Below are 15,343 nucleotides of genomic sequence, written 5' to 3'. Positions count from 1 at the left end.
CCTTGCTTCTGACTTGGTTTCTCCTATACTGGAAAAATATTAAAAAACTGGGACATTTATGTACCTTTAAAATGAGCTCAGATACTGTATCAGACAGACATTTCATACAAATCTTCTACCTACTTAAATAAGAAGCAACCCATATCAACTGGAACAATTTTGCACAAGCATAACAGAAGGTGACTGGGGTCATTATGGAATTAAAACAAAGTTCGAGACAACTTCATAGTGTTCTCCTCCCTTTCCCCCCTACTCAAACAATTAAAAATAAGAAGAGGCAGACCTGTACGAACATGGCTTGAAATCAACTATGAGGACTTCAAAAGTAATTGGTTAGCAGATAATGGAATTAAATCACATCTGATTCTAAGTTCCACTTAATTATCAGTGCTATTAAAGAGCTATGTTGTAATGGAGTAAGACAGCTATTCTCAATAAAAGGATAAAACAAAGTATCAGCTTCTAATGACCTACCAGCATTTCATAGTAAGCTGCTAGTAAGTTACTAGTTGGAAGGAATGAAGGAATGTGTCAGATTTTTCACATAATTACAACAGAGCAGCATACAATGCTCATTAAATTGGCAGAGGTGCTTTGGCTACAAACAGTAGCACACAGGTACTTGTAAAAGGAAAGAGGGAATGGTATTTCCATGACCCCTTGCGGTAACACACTCCAAGCACCAAGGGCCGTTTTTAAAAATCTGAACCCATTAAGATAAATAAGACAGGACAATACCACCCCCACAGAATCATGAGTGCCTTTCACTGGATGTACGCTGTAAGTCTCAAGGCACTTACGGGGTTAAGACAGAATGCATGCACTAGTTCCCATCACGTAATCTTAAGTCACATGAATCAGAATACACCAGTGTATGACACACAAGCTGTGTCAAAGAAATGCTGTTTATTTTTTATTATTTTTTATTGTTATTGTTATTATTTTGTACAAGATGCTGGTAAGTGGGCATTATGCAGCTACTGCTGGGTTAACACGGATGCCAGCTTTCCTCTAACAACCAGCTGGTCTCTAGTAAGGGTGTAGGACAAAGTGTGCTGCATCAGTAGGCAGTGTGTATCTATCTAGTATCAGCAATATTGCTAATGTTGTAAAAAACAAAACAGTGAGAGTCTGTACATAGTAAATAAACCTAGCACTGGAAAAAGACCATGGCTTAGTGTATTTTTCCATTTGTTTTTCATTTTAAGAGACATGGGTGTAAAACAGAGTGAAATAATTCCAAGCCTTGTTTGTAGCAATTCAACCAGAAGCGCAATATATGGCACTACAATGAAATATCGTAGATTACCCTGAACACAATTAGTTCTTCCAGTTCATGGTTTGTTCGGAGCAAAGCACGAAAATAAAGTCTTCAAACAGGTGAAAGTCAGAAGAGTTTCAGAGACTGATTTTGTTTCAACGTAAAGTGCAACAGTGCTGAAGTTTTCAAAGTCCTTTGTCAATTCTTTGCTGTACTTCACTATCATTTCCTGCAAGCAGTGTTAATGGCACAAAGAATGCTGCCAGTCCATTACAGAGGATGGGATTCCTCAGTTGATATCCTAGGTATTTGCTCTTTACTTATGCAGTGACGCTTGTAAAGGTTTAATAAATCCTTCTTCGTACACCTTCAAAATAGCTTCACATACAAATCTGTATTGACTCTGAAAGGGAAAGTAGATTCAGTAAATTGAAAAGAAACTTAATTGAATCATGTCATCTGGAAGCAAAAAAGGCCTCTAAGATTTCCCCATCCCATTCCCTTGACAGGCCAAGAATCGTGCTTCAAAGTTAGTTTAGGAAACACAAAGTAACAGGAACTTAATATTAGAACATCTTGGTTCTTAACAGAAGAATGGGATAAACAGCACTTTGAAATATGTATCAAAAGTCACACCCACAAAACCAGTACTATTATCATAACATTGCCTATTTAGTAATTTTCTGCTCTTCATTTAATTGCTGAAGTTTCACTGACCTGAGGTTTCCACGCACTTGGATTTAGAAGCTATAGCTTCAAAACACTTTTTCATACCTACGTTAATTCTGGCGTGTTACTGGCACCTCCCTCTCAGAATTTGATAAAAAAAGAAAATTGTTTCATGTTTTAAAAAGCCAGTTTCTTAACATTATATAAATGTCTAACTCTGCAACGTACTCAGGTCTACCTCCTGCATACATAGAGGCCACTAATATTTTGTTTTAAACAAATAGTTTAAAAACCCCAACTGTAATCAAATCAGAATATTATAAAAATAAAATAAAATTACATAAAATCACTTTGTGTAAAGCACCACCACTAACACTGAATAGCGCATCAGGGTGTACATGCTGGTCAGAAAGCCAGCACATCTGCCTTTTGAAGTGTCATGGAATATTCCTCTCCATGCAGTAATTAGTGATGTCAGATCTTAATGATGTCAGCACAGTCACAGATTCAGCAACAGAATCACTGTTTACTGTATTGTTGCATGTATATTAAAATAGTTAAATGTATACATATTGCTGTAAAATACTTATTTTGTCTCCAGTGCTCCCTGAAGGAGACTGAACTCTCCTCGTCTGGCACGCACAGCAGAGACCTGTGCCTAGGGCCATCTTGTGGACATCGAGTGGATCTTCCAGGACATATAAAATCAGGAAGAGTGTTCCAAAGGAGAAATTTTAATAGCTGATGTTTGTAAAATCTTAAAAAAAAAAAAAAAGCCTAACAAAAAAAACCCAATAAAAAAAACCAACAACCAAAAAAACCACAAAACAAAAGAAACCACTTCAAATGTTTTATTATCCCTTCTCCCTCTGATGCTGTAAACATTGTGTTTCACTGAAGCTTGAAAATTCTGGTTTCTCTAAGAAAAATGAGAAGACCACAAAATACTTAGCACATGCTGTGAAAAAATATAGTTAAAACCCCTACCACTGCACCTCCTACCTTTACTAATAAAATTTTCTCTTCTCTGTGTATGCTTGAGAGATACGCTGTTCATACTGTACACCCATCACAAACAGCAAAAGCCATCCTCTATTGTAGTTTCCTCATCCTTCCTCTCCTAGCTGAGTAATAAAACTTTTTTGTAGTGGAACATGACTACTGGACAGCAGCACTGACTGACAGATAATCTAGAAATGCAGGCCCATATATACTTTATGTCAGTCTGAATACTCTCTGAAGAGCACAGAAGGTTTATTCAAATTTGATTAGAGGAACAGCAGTGGGGACATTAAAATTACTACAACGAGTAACCTAGCTTCAAGATAATTGTGGGAGAGATTTGGTACTGGATCTAGTGCCTTTTCTCCTTCAAAATACTTTAAATGCTAACTACTATGAGTAAAACTGTACAAATGATCACTGATTCAACTGATCTTTTAACCCTTCTAAGGTATTTTCTAAAAATGTAAACACAAACTGCTTTTAGAGATATGCAACACCTGTCTGATACAAAGTTTCTAAACCATTGTAAAACTTTTTCAATTCTGAAATACAATACATGAAAGCAACATCACAATTATCTCAAAACCCCACAAGTGTTATAGAGCCAGGAAAAATTCTAGCATTTTAAGGCACATCAAATGTGAAGAGTGCACCAAAAGAATCCTGGTAGCAAGTTATTTTCTTTAGCATAAATACACTTAAAATTACTGTTACATATCTCACATCAGAATTAAACACACTGATTTTTAAAAATACTTTTTCTCTGAGTATTTCCCTTTAGTTGAGTCAACTGCGTTGAGGGTTGTTTTCATTAGAACTAAGGCAACATAAAATCATCGAACTGCATCACTGAAGGTTTTCCTTGCATGTACTGGATCTTTCTGTGTTTGTTTTATACTGATCCCATTCTTAACACTTGAAATTAGGTTCCTGCTTTCTTCACTGAGTAGTTTTTGTGCTACTGAAAACTGGTCCTGTTTGACATTAATTGCCAGGTATCCCTGAAACAGCTGCTGGTCTTTTCAATTTATATTTTTTTTTTTTTTAGAAATTTAAAGAATTGCTCCTTCCCAATAGCTTTAGCAATTTATTTCTGCCTGAAGTCAAGGCTTACAGCTACGCTGGGTAAAGGCAACCTCTTTGCAATATGATTAACAGCAAGCGTATTAAAAATCTGTCTAATGATTGACTAGATAAGAGGAAATTATTCTTCTGCAACACAGAACAGCAAGTATGATACTCACAGGTGTTTGGATCATCATGGCTCTTTGATCTCTCATGGTTCTTACAATATCTAACGGATAAACAGGCTGATTGCACTCAATAAGACACATAGCTGTCTCCATAGTGATAAGAACGCCTGTCCGTCCAATCCCAGCACTGAAAAAAAACCAAACAAAACCCAAAAAAACTCAAATGGAAAATGAAACAAAGCTTCTGGAATATAGTTCATACTTAAGGACTCTATGTTCCTAAAAGGTGTTTAAAAGAGCTCCAGTCTAAGACCTTCCTTCTCAAGGAGTCTCACAGTTGATTGTTATGATTCCCATACTATTAGGATAGGGGTAAAAGAGATTGCGTCTCTGGCACAGGGAGTCTCCATCCTACCTGAAGAGAAAAAAACAATCAGTGCAGGACTGTCTGTCCTTTGAGGGAAGACTGCCTTAACCCAGCCGTTCACTTCAGCAGAATTTACAAACAGATATCTACTCAGATCATATTATAAACCATAGTAGTAGCTAGATGATAACAAAACCCTAGCAGACAGTGTGCACTTTGTGTCAATTTGACCATTGCTGGAGCGTTAGGCTGACCCGATAAAACCATGTATATGTTCTTGAAGTGATCCATACCTATGTATTTCAGAATAAGGAATAGAACAATTACTAGAAACCTTTACAGGATGACACTAATGATAATTTTCTTAGTATTAAAAAGTAAAAGAGAGATCTAACTTGCGTACATTGAAAAGGAATACGTAATAGCAAGCACTTTCAAGACAAGAATGAACTACAACAAACAGCTCAGAGTGGCAAAACTACTAAGAGAGCTTACATGAATCATCTTTAGCTTAAAAATAAAACAAGTGTAAAAATTTATCTGGAGTGTTTTACATATACATACACTTTTCCACAAGTAGCAATCCTAAAAGACCGATTATTTAACCTTGAACTTGATAATCAGTTTCAAATTTTTCACATTCAAGGAAATTATGTTGCACTACTGAAACAGAAAATCCTATCTGTCTCCATATTTGGCTATAGGATCAAACCCATATTTTCAAATGCCAGCATTACCTCAACCCATACAACCAGTATTTCAGTCAATAAATAGAAGTGTTTGCTTCTAAAATAGTTAATATAAGTATTCCAAACTTCAAAACATAATTGTTCCGAATTGGAAGCGTAACTTCAAATTAAGCCTGGTCAAACTACTACTTTACATCTTTGCCCAGAAGGTGGCATCAAAGCTACTATATATTTCAGTGATGTAATGAGAACCATAGAATAGTTTGGGTTGGAAGGGACCTTTATGTGGTGGTTATATAAAATTATACAATAGCACCTGATATTTCTAGAATTTATATGCATAGGACTTATATGCAGGATGCTTTATAAAATTCAAACAGGAACAGTATCTGTCAAAGAACCTAGCGGTTCACATGACAACTTCAAAAGCTTTAGAGGACAAAAACAATAATGGGAGGCCTGATACAGCTTCCATATGATAAGTATCAGGTAGGGTAGGACTCTTCAGCTTGGAAAAAGCCATCGTTGACTGATGGAAGGTAACACTCAGGACACAAAAATCATAAAGGGCACAGAAAGGATGAGTGGTCTGCCAGAATGAGAAACTGTTCAACCGAACTAGCAGGAGTCTTGTAAAAATAAAAACAAACACATGCTTGGAACCAGTGTTTTAAGTAGTTCAATACAACAAAAACCTTCCCAATTTCTTAAGGTTTTTGTTGCTTGACAATCTATCTGGGTTTCTGGTTTTGTTTTTAAACTACAAAAGAAAAGTCTGCTGTATCAGTTACTTGTATTTCCCATACTAAAGCCAGCGGCTCAGTTCCGAAAACAAGATTCACCATTCTGTTGCATTACTGCCTTGTCCTATTATAGTGAACAGACGTTAAAAATAGAGTGCACATAACATCTGGAAGAACCCCTGGGCTGCCTCAGCTTGACTGGCACTTGCGGAATTTGGTTATACTTCCCAACAGCCATCAAATTAGGCCAATTAAGTATAAACCATGTTGAACTGTGATATTCCCTGTATTTTCTTCTGTGATACATAAAACTGTTACAAATGTTGGTGCTGAAACTACCAGTGTGGAGATGAATTGATGCTTCAACTGAGATGACTGAAACTGTTCATACTCTCCAAAGTTCTTGTTTCAGTGTCTCCGTGGATTTGCATACTTTACATTGTAAAAGCTGTATTTGACTGGTATTTTCACTATTTGTTCACCACCATATCAGCCAGAAGTATATCAACACTGGAAGTTGAGGAACAACATAATTTCAGACAGTGACATTCCCATACTGGTTTCCGCAGTTACTAAGATTCACCCTGACCAGCACAAAGAAGAGAGAGCAAAACCAACTGAATACTATTTATGATACACAAAGTCTTAAAAAGAGAAAACGTTTTTCTTTACTCTTCAATAAATGTCTAGTTTATACAGCTATTCTGGAGTTTTGTAGAACAGTCACCATGAGTAAAATGTTCCAAGTATCTTTTACCATTTCCCTAAATTATTACATAGACTGTCAGCACACGCATTTAAACTGTAAACAAAACAACAGAAAAAAAAACAAACCACAAAATCCCTGCGCAGATCAATGCATGTGGATACTCAAAATTTTGCTTATTGAATCGTGTTTACAATTTTAAGTAGTTTAATTTAATCGTGGAGTTCTCCCGTCATCTCCAAAGCAGATACAACTAAATGTTTATCTCAAAGTACAGAAAAGCTATTTGATGATAAATAAGTTCAGTCTGATGATTTAATGAAGTCGGAAAAAACTGGATACCTGCAATGAACAACAACAGGTTCTTCTCTGCCAGCTCTCTTCTTTCGCACGAGACACACAAAATCTAGGAAATCGCTGGAATCATCAGGAACCCCGTGATCAGGCCATGCTATATACTGGATTTGGGTTAGTTGGCGGCTTTCCTCTTTCTAAGCAGAAACATGAAGTTTATTCAAGGGTAATTCAGATCCCGTTAAAAACCAAACCAAGTAAACAATAAGAATTAAAAAAAAAATAAAAATCAATGGTACACTTACAGCAATTTGTACCAGTAATAAAAGTGGCTTCAGGCAACTAGCAGCACTTCATTAGTGTTAATCATTGGTCATCCAGGATTTGATAATGACATTTTTTTCTTATTAACAAAAAAGGCAACCCACAAATGTTTACATCTTCAATAGATTAAAGAAATTACATGCCATGTAATAGTAAAGCAGTTCAACGATACCAACGATGTATCTGAACACTAGATGTACAAGAAGGGGGTCAAAATTTTAGCAAAAGAAATTGAACAGAAAGAGGTACTATTTTACTGGATCAAGTGACAGAAGTGCGGTGGGGAGGGGACAGGACTTTCAGACTTAAAAGCTTTCCTTCAGACCCAGTATGAACAGCAGCATCGTTTTGGCTTTATCTGCATCTGTTCATTTAATCCAGCATAATATATATAAGATGCAGAATGACTGTTCTGCACTCCCTCCTGCTCGCTGCTCTAATATCACAAACACAATCTGCCTCTGGATAGCAGAGGGGACAGGCTGCACAGTCAGCCTAAAAGCAACATTTCCAAGAACAGGAGTTACCACACTTTGAATAACCTCGAGGCATGGAAGCATTTCAAGAGGCTCCACTGCTACATAACAAATGAGCGATTGTTTTAACAGCACACAGGGAAGTAATTGTAGCTGTAAATGGACTAAAAGGTAGTTCTATAAAACTGGCATCTCACCTGGAAACCCAAGCAGTGAGAAATGAGTATGTGAACTAAATTTCAGATACTCATTTTCCAACATTTCTGAGACTGAAATGCTATCTGGGGAAGCTCTGAAAACAACACATGCCCTGAAAGTCATGCAACGTGTGCTCAAGAAGGTCCTTGTTCACACGTAGCCACCAATCCCTATTCATCTTTCTCTCATGAGGATTTATCTTCCATTTACTTGCACATATTCTCCAAGATGAAATTAGTAAGAACTGCTTGTCTCTACAAAGATAGATTTTCAATTGCAGTAATGAAATACCTCTACCATCCAATGTTTTGAAAACATCAAGGGAATAAGAAGTTTCTCAGCTACTTTAATTACTCTTCTTCTTTGGACAGGGCATGAAAGACATCAGTAAAGACTTTAAAGACAAGTAATACATCTTTTATGTGATTTTAAACCAATTATGACTATAGAAACTGAATATTTCTGATATTTTGCTAGCGAAAGGTTTATTATCTTTCTAAAAGCAGAATTTATAATGGGTAAGTACATGCCAATATGACTAGTTTTCTAAAAGTCTCTAGAAATAAACAGTTCTACTTAGGTAGATATGTCATCAAGTTGAAAAGAAAGCCTGGTTAAGTAAGCTTTAGCTGTGAGGATTCCACAGATTAATACTGAAAAATATGTATCATTTTACCTCCAGATTAGTCAACGTCATTTCTCGAAATACGTAAGCAGGATTTCCTTCTTCTGAATGGCAGGTAATCTGGAAATTCCCATACGATGAGCTTCCTGATGGCTCTGGCCAGTACTGATGGCATTTAACCTGAAGTCAACACATTTTTAAAAATGCCCGTGTTTAAATTCAGAATATTATTTTGATTCTTTCTAGCTCCTTATACCTTTATTCATTAAAGACTATTTTGATAATTTTGTAATCACTATTAATTTACTTACCAAATCGACTGTGTTACCTAATTATTGCATAAAAGATAAAGTATCAGAGATTTCCTGGTTCTCTGTTCAAAAGAACACATGCACCAGCTCCTCAAATTAGTTTAGCTGAAGATGGATGCCTTTAACTTTCATTACATTTTGTTTAAAAGTACATATATAAATATTCCATCTTAACACTTGAGTGAAAAAAATGCTGCTTTATAAACATTTCTGACCTCCAAAACCCTAATCTAATCTTTTCAGAGCACATTTATATGGGAAAAGAACAAATGGGGGAAAAAAAACGTAAGAAGCAACAAAAAAGTTGCTAAACTAATCCAGAAATTAAGGGGATGCAGATGGCAGACTTCAAAGACTCTCGATCAAGTAGTCAAATATGAATGAAAACTTCAAACACTAAGATTTTTCAGATATATTGCTTAAACAGAGGTCATTTCAGCTCAAGTGTACTTTTGCTTTTCCAACCCACCTGGCGATTCTTTAAGAGCAGCCAGATTTGCAGACTTCCTGCTCCACTGAGACATCCCGGCATGCAGTGGGATAGTGATGTCAGTAGCCTCATGATCAGCTTTAGAGCAGGGAGTCTGCCTATGGGTATAAGCAGATAAGTCCTTTTATTTCATTATTAAGCAGCTCTCCAAAGAACTCCACAAATATCATCGTGAAAGGGGTGGGGGAACCTCAGAGAACTGCTATTGCAAGTCTGTTCTTAGCAGATCCGCAAAGAAAACTCAAATTAAAAGGGCACTTGTACTGAAATTCCCTCTAATCATGTTTATTTGGGAGCAGGCAGCATCATGCTAACACTGAGTCATTGAAAAATGGTTTAAAAACACTGCAGCTCCCCTTCAATTATTTTAATTATATTTAGAGGCCTGACCTCCCAGCACATACATGATCATTATAAAGTTAGAATATACACTGCAGCTGAACTACAGTCTGAGCTGATCAGAACACTCACAACCTATTACAAATCCATCTTCCAAAGAAATCCTGAACGTTGAGAAATTCCACTAAACTATTATTCTAGACTGCCATTTCTGTCCACAGTGCTTCCGTGAATGCTCCAGTCTACAAACACAATCAATCTGGAACTACACTGGGTGTCTGACCAGGTTTGATTGTTTTGGCTGTGCCCAAAGGACGAAGCTGCATAATAAACAAAGCTATTAAGGAGAAACTACAGCTTTAAACAAAAAACAAACAAAAAACACCAACAAAACAAAAAACCAAACCCCAAAATACACTCCAGGCACTTTATAGCACCATGCACTATTTTTAGCAAGTTATAACTCTAATTATTTTATTACTAGTACTCTACTTCTACACATTTTTTGTGAGGAAATGACTTAAAGGACAACAATTATTTAATACGATTAAACAAAGATTTGTAGTCACAGAACAACATTTTATGAACAACTTCAGATTTCAAGTTTATTAAGGATTCTCTTAAAGACATCCATCCAGGCATGGGATCTTAATGCTACAAAGCTGTGTTCGGCTGCCTTAAAAATAAAATTAAAAAATCAATCTCTCTACATATCAAAGAACTAATCTACAAAAACTGAAGAAAATTCTTGGAGTTACTGCATTTGAAGTTTAGAGAAAAAATTCCTATTAAGGTATATTCTAGTTGCTTTTTCCTTTACACTACAGAACCAAACAAAGAAGCGTAGAATATTTTAAGAAATACTTGAAGACTTCAGTGTATTTCAGAACTGAACTAAGTTTAAATATTAGCTACATTAACAATATCAAAAGGTTTAAAATGTAAGTCATCATTGCAACAGTACCAGAAATGCAATGCCCTTATGAAAAAAAAAAGATATTATATATCATAATAGTATACTACTCTAATCTTTTAAAGGCTAATCACCAACGGACTTTCAGAAGATTATACAAGTAGTATTTAAGGAAATTTTTTACTTACTCTGCCTCGTTCAACTTGAGTCGTTAACATTACAACCATAGATGAGCCTTGTTCCCAAGTCATCTGCCAAAAATCAGGGCAAGTGTTCGGTAATGGACCTTGACAAGCAATGTACTGGTTTATTATTGTGGAAGAAGGGATTTCCATCTAAGAGAAGACAAATTCATCATTTTAATTCTTACAGCAAGCGTAAGTCAGGTATCAAACATTTAGTGTTCAGTAACAGATTAAAAAACATCAACTATATTAAATCTATTTATGGTAAGTTAGTAATACAGATTGGCACAGATAAAGATTCTTCACTATTTAACATGCAAAGTTATTAGAAAGAACTAAGTACCCTTCAGATACGTAGTTGACTTCAGTTATGTAGTTGACATAATCAAGAATGATCAACCAGCTGGCAAATAATTCAGGTGCAAACATTTTGTGTTCTGTGAGCTTCCTATACCAGCTTGTAAAACACTAATCTTGGAATTTAATTTAATCTCTGTTCTTTGCTCCTAAAAGGAAAACTAAGTAGCTGTAATTTTGTTGTTACTGACAATGGAAAGGGGAAAAAAATGTGTAAAAGAAAGTAATGCCAGATTAAACTTTATTGATGTTGAACACTACTGCCACATTAGTAATCAGAAAAGAAGTATGAATTCCTCTGGTAGAGGGCTTGTCATAGCTTTTTTCTTTGTCTTGGTTTCATTTATAAATTCAACTGCCACAAAGCACTAGCAAATAAATATATCTACAGTAAATTTCAAATGATCTGACCACAGGTTTACCAACCATCCCAGTCTGAACTACATTTATGAATTTTTTTTTAATCAACGTTTCCATTGAAAAACTGCTAAACTGCTTCATGTCAGAAGCTCTTTTGAAAAATATTACTCACATTTATATAATTTGCATTGATGTAATCTTCATTACTTTTTAAAATAACCCGTGTAGCGTCATCTGAAAAAAATTTTAGAAAGATGTTATTTATTTACTGACCACTGTAAAATACCTTTAGAGCACATACACAGACACACATACTTACAAGGCGAAATGTCTCTGTATCTATTTTTGGAAATGTTTTGAGGTAATCTGGCACAAGACATTGTCATTCCAGGCTTCTTCCTATACAATTGCTAAAAGACAAAACTATGGTAAGACCACAACAGATCCAAAAGACAGCAGTATATTATTTGCCTACAGGTACTTTTTAGAACACAAACTACTGAGCAACAATAGCTTCAACACACATTGAAATACTTTTCAAAAGAAAACAATATGAATTGAGTTATGCTGTGGAATCACTGAAAATAATCCAGACATCATCACAATTTGCTTAAAGACAATGTTAAATTTCTAGCTTCTGTATGAACACTGATGCAGAGAAAAATCAATGTTGTACATTGGTAGGGGAATTGACTGATTACTGACATTTCACATGATGATTTGGGGCAAGCAGACTGTGTTGTGTACAGGCTTCTACCTACACTGCAGTTATTTCAGTTTTTTGTTTGGGGTTTGTTTGGTTTTTTTCCTCAGATGTCCTTCTGTGTTTCAGTAACAGTTGAGTGAATCCTGGGCTACCTCATGCTTTTCCTGCACTAAATGTCCTTTGAGAGGTTCCTGCCCTCTTATGCCTTAGCCATGCACTGCCACAACCCTTGCGCTGCAAAGAGTATCTGTGACATGATCCAGGTTCAATAATAAGCACTTTCAACACTTTTAAACATTAAACCTGCTCAGGAGACTGAAAATGTATGGTTATTATCACTTTGAAAAAATCTTTTCTTTCTATACATAAAAGCAAATTTTGCCAAAGTTCTTGAAGACCAGTATATAAATATATTTTATAAATATATGTTGTAAAACATAAGGCTAAGTCTCCATTTGGTGAAAAATTAACAGAATTCACAGTACTATGTTTTACAATCCTACTGCTTCCTGCTTTAAGTCATTTGATCATATGCATTAAAGACAGAATACCATCAAGGCACAAGTTAGTGCTGAAGAAGACTATAGCTATGGGCGGCTTTGGATCCCACAGCAAGTGCTCTGTCCTTTTGAAATATGTCATTAAAAACTAACTATTAATAATAGACACTGTTATATTAACCCTTAAGATTAGGGTTGTATTTTCCACTGGTATTTTTCCTTCCATCATTGAGACTGTCCATAAGATGTCGATAACTCAGCTGTCATTCAGTTTAAACAGAAACCTAAACAGGAAATGAAGGTCTGAGTACAGAAGACATATTTTGGTATACATTTTTCAGTCTTCATGTCTATGAAAGTATTTTATTAACATAGCTCCCTGATAACCACAAGAAGCTGCAAGTAATCAATAAAGCTATTTATAATAACACTAAAAATCAGTCTTAGGGATTATTCTATGCCATAAATTTGCTTATGTAGTGTTGCAATACAGGACTGGGGTTTTTTGTTATTTTACTTCTGAGAGTAATTCAGTGTTCTGCTAAAAGATGCTGACTCTACTGAAATTTAACTGAAATCTGCTCTGCTTAAAATAATTACTATCCCAAAGGACTTGGAATTTACACACAGCCACAGGCAACATGGTACTCACATCAAACTGAGCCAGAACAGTTCCAGTGATAAGCCCCTCTGCCAGCTGAATCATGGATTCCCTCAGAGCATTATCATCCTGATGGATACCATCAAGCGGAGATTTCTCAGGGATGTACTGGAAGTCAGGCTCGCTCTCCAGCTTCTCTTCCACAACATCATAGACAGCTATAACAAATAAAAGGTATGAACGCTCTCACTGAACATGCTGTTGGGAAAGTGAAGCTAACTCTAAGAAATTTATTTAAAACAGCAAAAATACCAAGTGTTCCTCCTGTAGAAAAATACACATTTAACAACAACACACTTATTTTAGTCCCCACCAGCAAGGGCAAGTAGCCTTTACTGATCATTATAATCTACAACAAAACTGTTTCTTTAATAGTAATTTTAAGTGAAAGCACATAACTGACTGCAAAACTTGTGATCAAAGCTCATATTATACTCTACATTGTCTGATGTAACTCCCTGATCTCAGATTCTCACATCATGCCTCTGAAGTCATTACAGTTGCATTTACCTTTTTACTTCTAGTTCACTTTGAACTGATTATAGGCTTCAGTAATTAGGGCAAGATGTGCAGACCACCTGAGAAAATGGCATTAATATATGCCATCATAATGCTATCAATGCTGTATGCATGCCCTACCAATTAACAAACTGAAAAATAATATGCATCTTCTACTATAAATAACAGAGACACACTCTGTCCGAATGCCTGTTTTTAAATGATATCCCATGACTGTTAAGGTGCAAACTGGCAACTCCTCACTTCTACAACCCAAATGTTTTTATCCAGAATACGAAGATAACCAACACACAAGGGGAAACTGGTTTAGCAAATTTGTAAACAAAGCTAACAATTTTACCTGAAAAAAAGTAAGCACACAAAAGCTGCAGGAGAACTTATGCATAGAATGAGAGCACAACTGGGGAGTGCAAGTGAGTGAATAAAGGAAAAATTGTTTATGAGGTGGCTGAGGTACTCTCATAAAATAATATCAATTATTCCAATTAAACATAATTATTTTTCATTTTGCTTTTTCCTCTGCAACTGTATTATAATTAGGATGTGCAGTAGAATTAAATCCAGTGACTGTCTGCTGGCAATGCTCCAACAGTGCATTTCATTAATATATTGCACAAGCTGTTATTTAGGCTGCATTTTTAGCACTTTCTTCTATTAAGCCTCCTCAAATAGAAATTTTACCAGTTGCTCTGGACTGTTTTAAAAACATATTGAAGGATTTTGCATATACTGACCTCTAAAGTAATCCAAATGCTGTGTGTTTGGTGAGGGCTTTTTTGTTTGTGTTTGGTTTTTATTCTCCTTAAGGGAATAACAACAACCTTGGAAACTGTATTCAATACCGATATAGTTTCTGGACATTTTTATCAATGACAGTGAGAACAAAATTTAAATTAGCTCTCTGCTAGAAATATCTGATCTCTGACTTTCCTATTAATTTTCAACACTCAGTTATGCACAGCTCCTTAGAGTATGGGATCGATCAAGATTTGTACAATACATTGTGTTGCTGCAATTCCTGTTCAAGGAAGGGAGTTTGCTCTTGCAAAGATGTCAAGCATTTCATCTCAGGACACAACACAGTGGTTAGAAAATGAAAGCAAGGTGTGGATTTATTTTAACAATTATTATTATGTACAAATCACTCACCATTGGGTCGGACTAGGAGCACAAGTTCCCCTGAGTGTCTCTCACAGCTAGCTTTAATAAACATAACAACTTGATCATGAGTATGTTCTGCTATATCCCTGCCGTTAATCAGTACAACCTGGTCTCCTTCATTCAAACGAGGGACACAGAGATCAGCCTGCAAGGTGGAAAAAAGGAAAGGAAAAAACCAAGAAAGTAGTCTGTTAAACAAGTAATTTCCAAATTCTCACCTCAAAATAGCAACTTACTGTAACTGTACTTGAAGACTTGGATCCTAACAGCCTAGTTGCTATGGTTGCTGCA

The 15,343-nt window shown here is 35.8% G+C and overlaps 1 protein-coding gene across 1 annotated transcript in view; it reads right to left on the bottom strand.

Moving 5' to 3' along the window:
- Window positions 1-913: 913 nt before the first annotated feature.
- The window catches only part of PTPN4 (protein tyrosine phosphatase, non-receptor type 4 (megakaryocyte)), a 78,779-nt gene continuing 64,349 nt past the window's right edge, over window positions 914-15,343 (bottom strand). The window contains exons 19-27 of the mRNA XM_010190761.1: window positions 15,041-15,197; window positions 13,364-13,530; window positions 11,825-11,915; window positions 11,678-11,739; window positions 10,792-10,938; window positions 8,602-8,730; window positions 6,976-7,124; window positions 4,180-4,315; window positions 914-1,664 (exon numbers count right to left, since the gene is read on the bottom strand). Of these exons, the coding sequence (XP_010189063.1) occupies window positions 1,578-1,664; window positions 4,180-4,315; window positions 6,976-7,124; window positions 8,602-8,730; window positions 10,792-10,938; window positions 11,678-11,739; window positions 11,825-11,915; window positions 13,364-13,530; window positions 15,041-15,197 (1,125 nt within the window). The 3' untranslated portion in view covers window positions 914-1,577. The remainder of the gene's footprint in view (window positions 1,665-4,179; window positions 4,316-6,975; window positions 7,125-8,601; window positions 8,731-10,791; window positions 10,939-11,677; window positions 11,740-11,824; window positions 11,916-13,363; window positions 13,531-15,040; window positions 15,198-15,343) is intronic.

This window comes from Mesitornis unicolor, unplaced genomic scaffold (assembly GCF_000695765.1).
Source record: "Mesitornis unicolor isolate BGI_N332 unplaced genomic scaffold, ASM69576v1 scaffold2048, whole genome shotgun sequence".
NCBI lineage: Eukaryota > Metazoa > Chordata > Aves > Mesitornithiformes > Mesitornithidae > Mesitornis > Mesitornis unicolor.
Note: the sequence above shows the minus strand (reverse complement) of the source record. Positions and strands in the feature narration are given on the sequence as shown.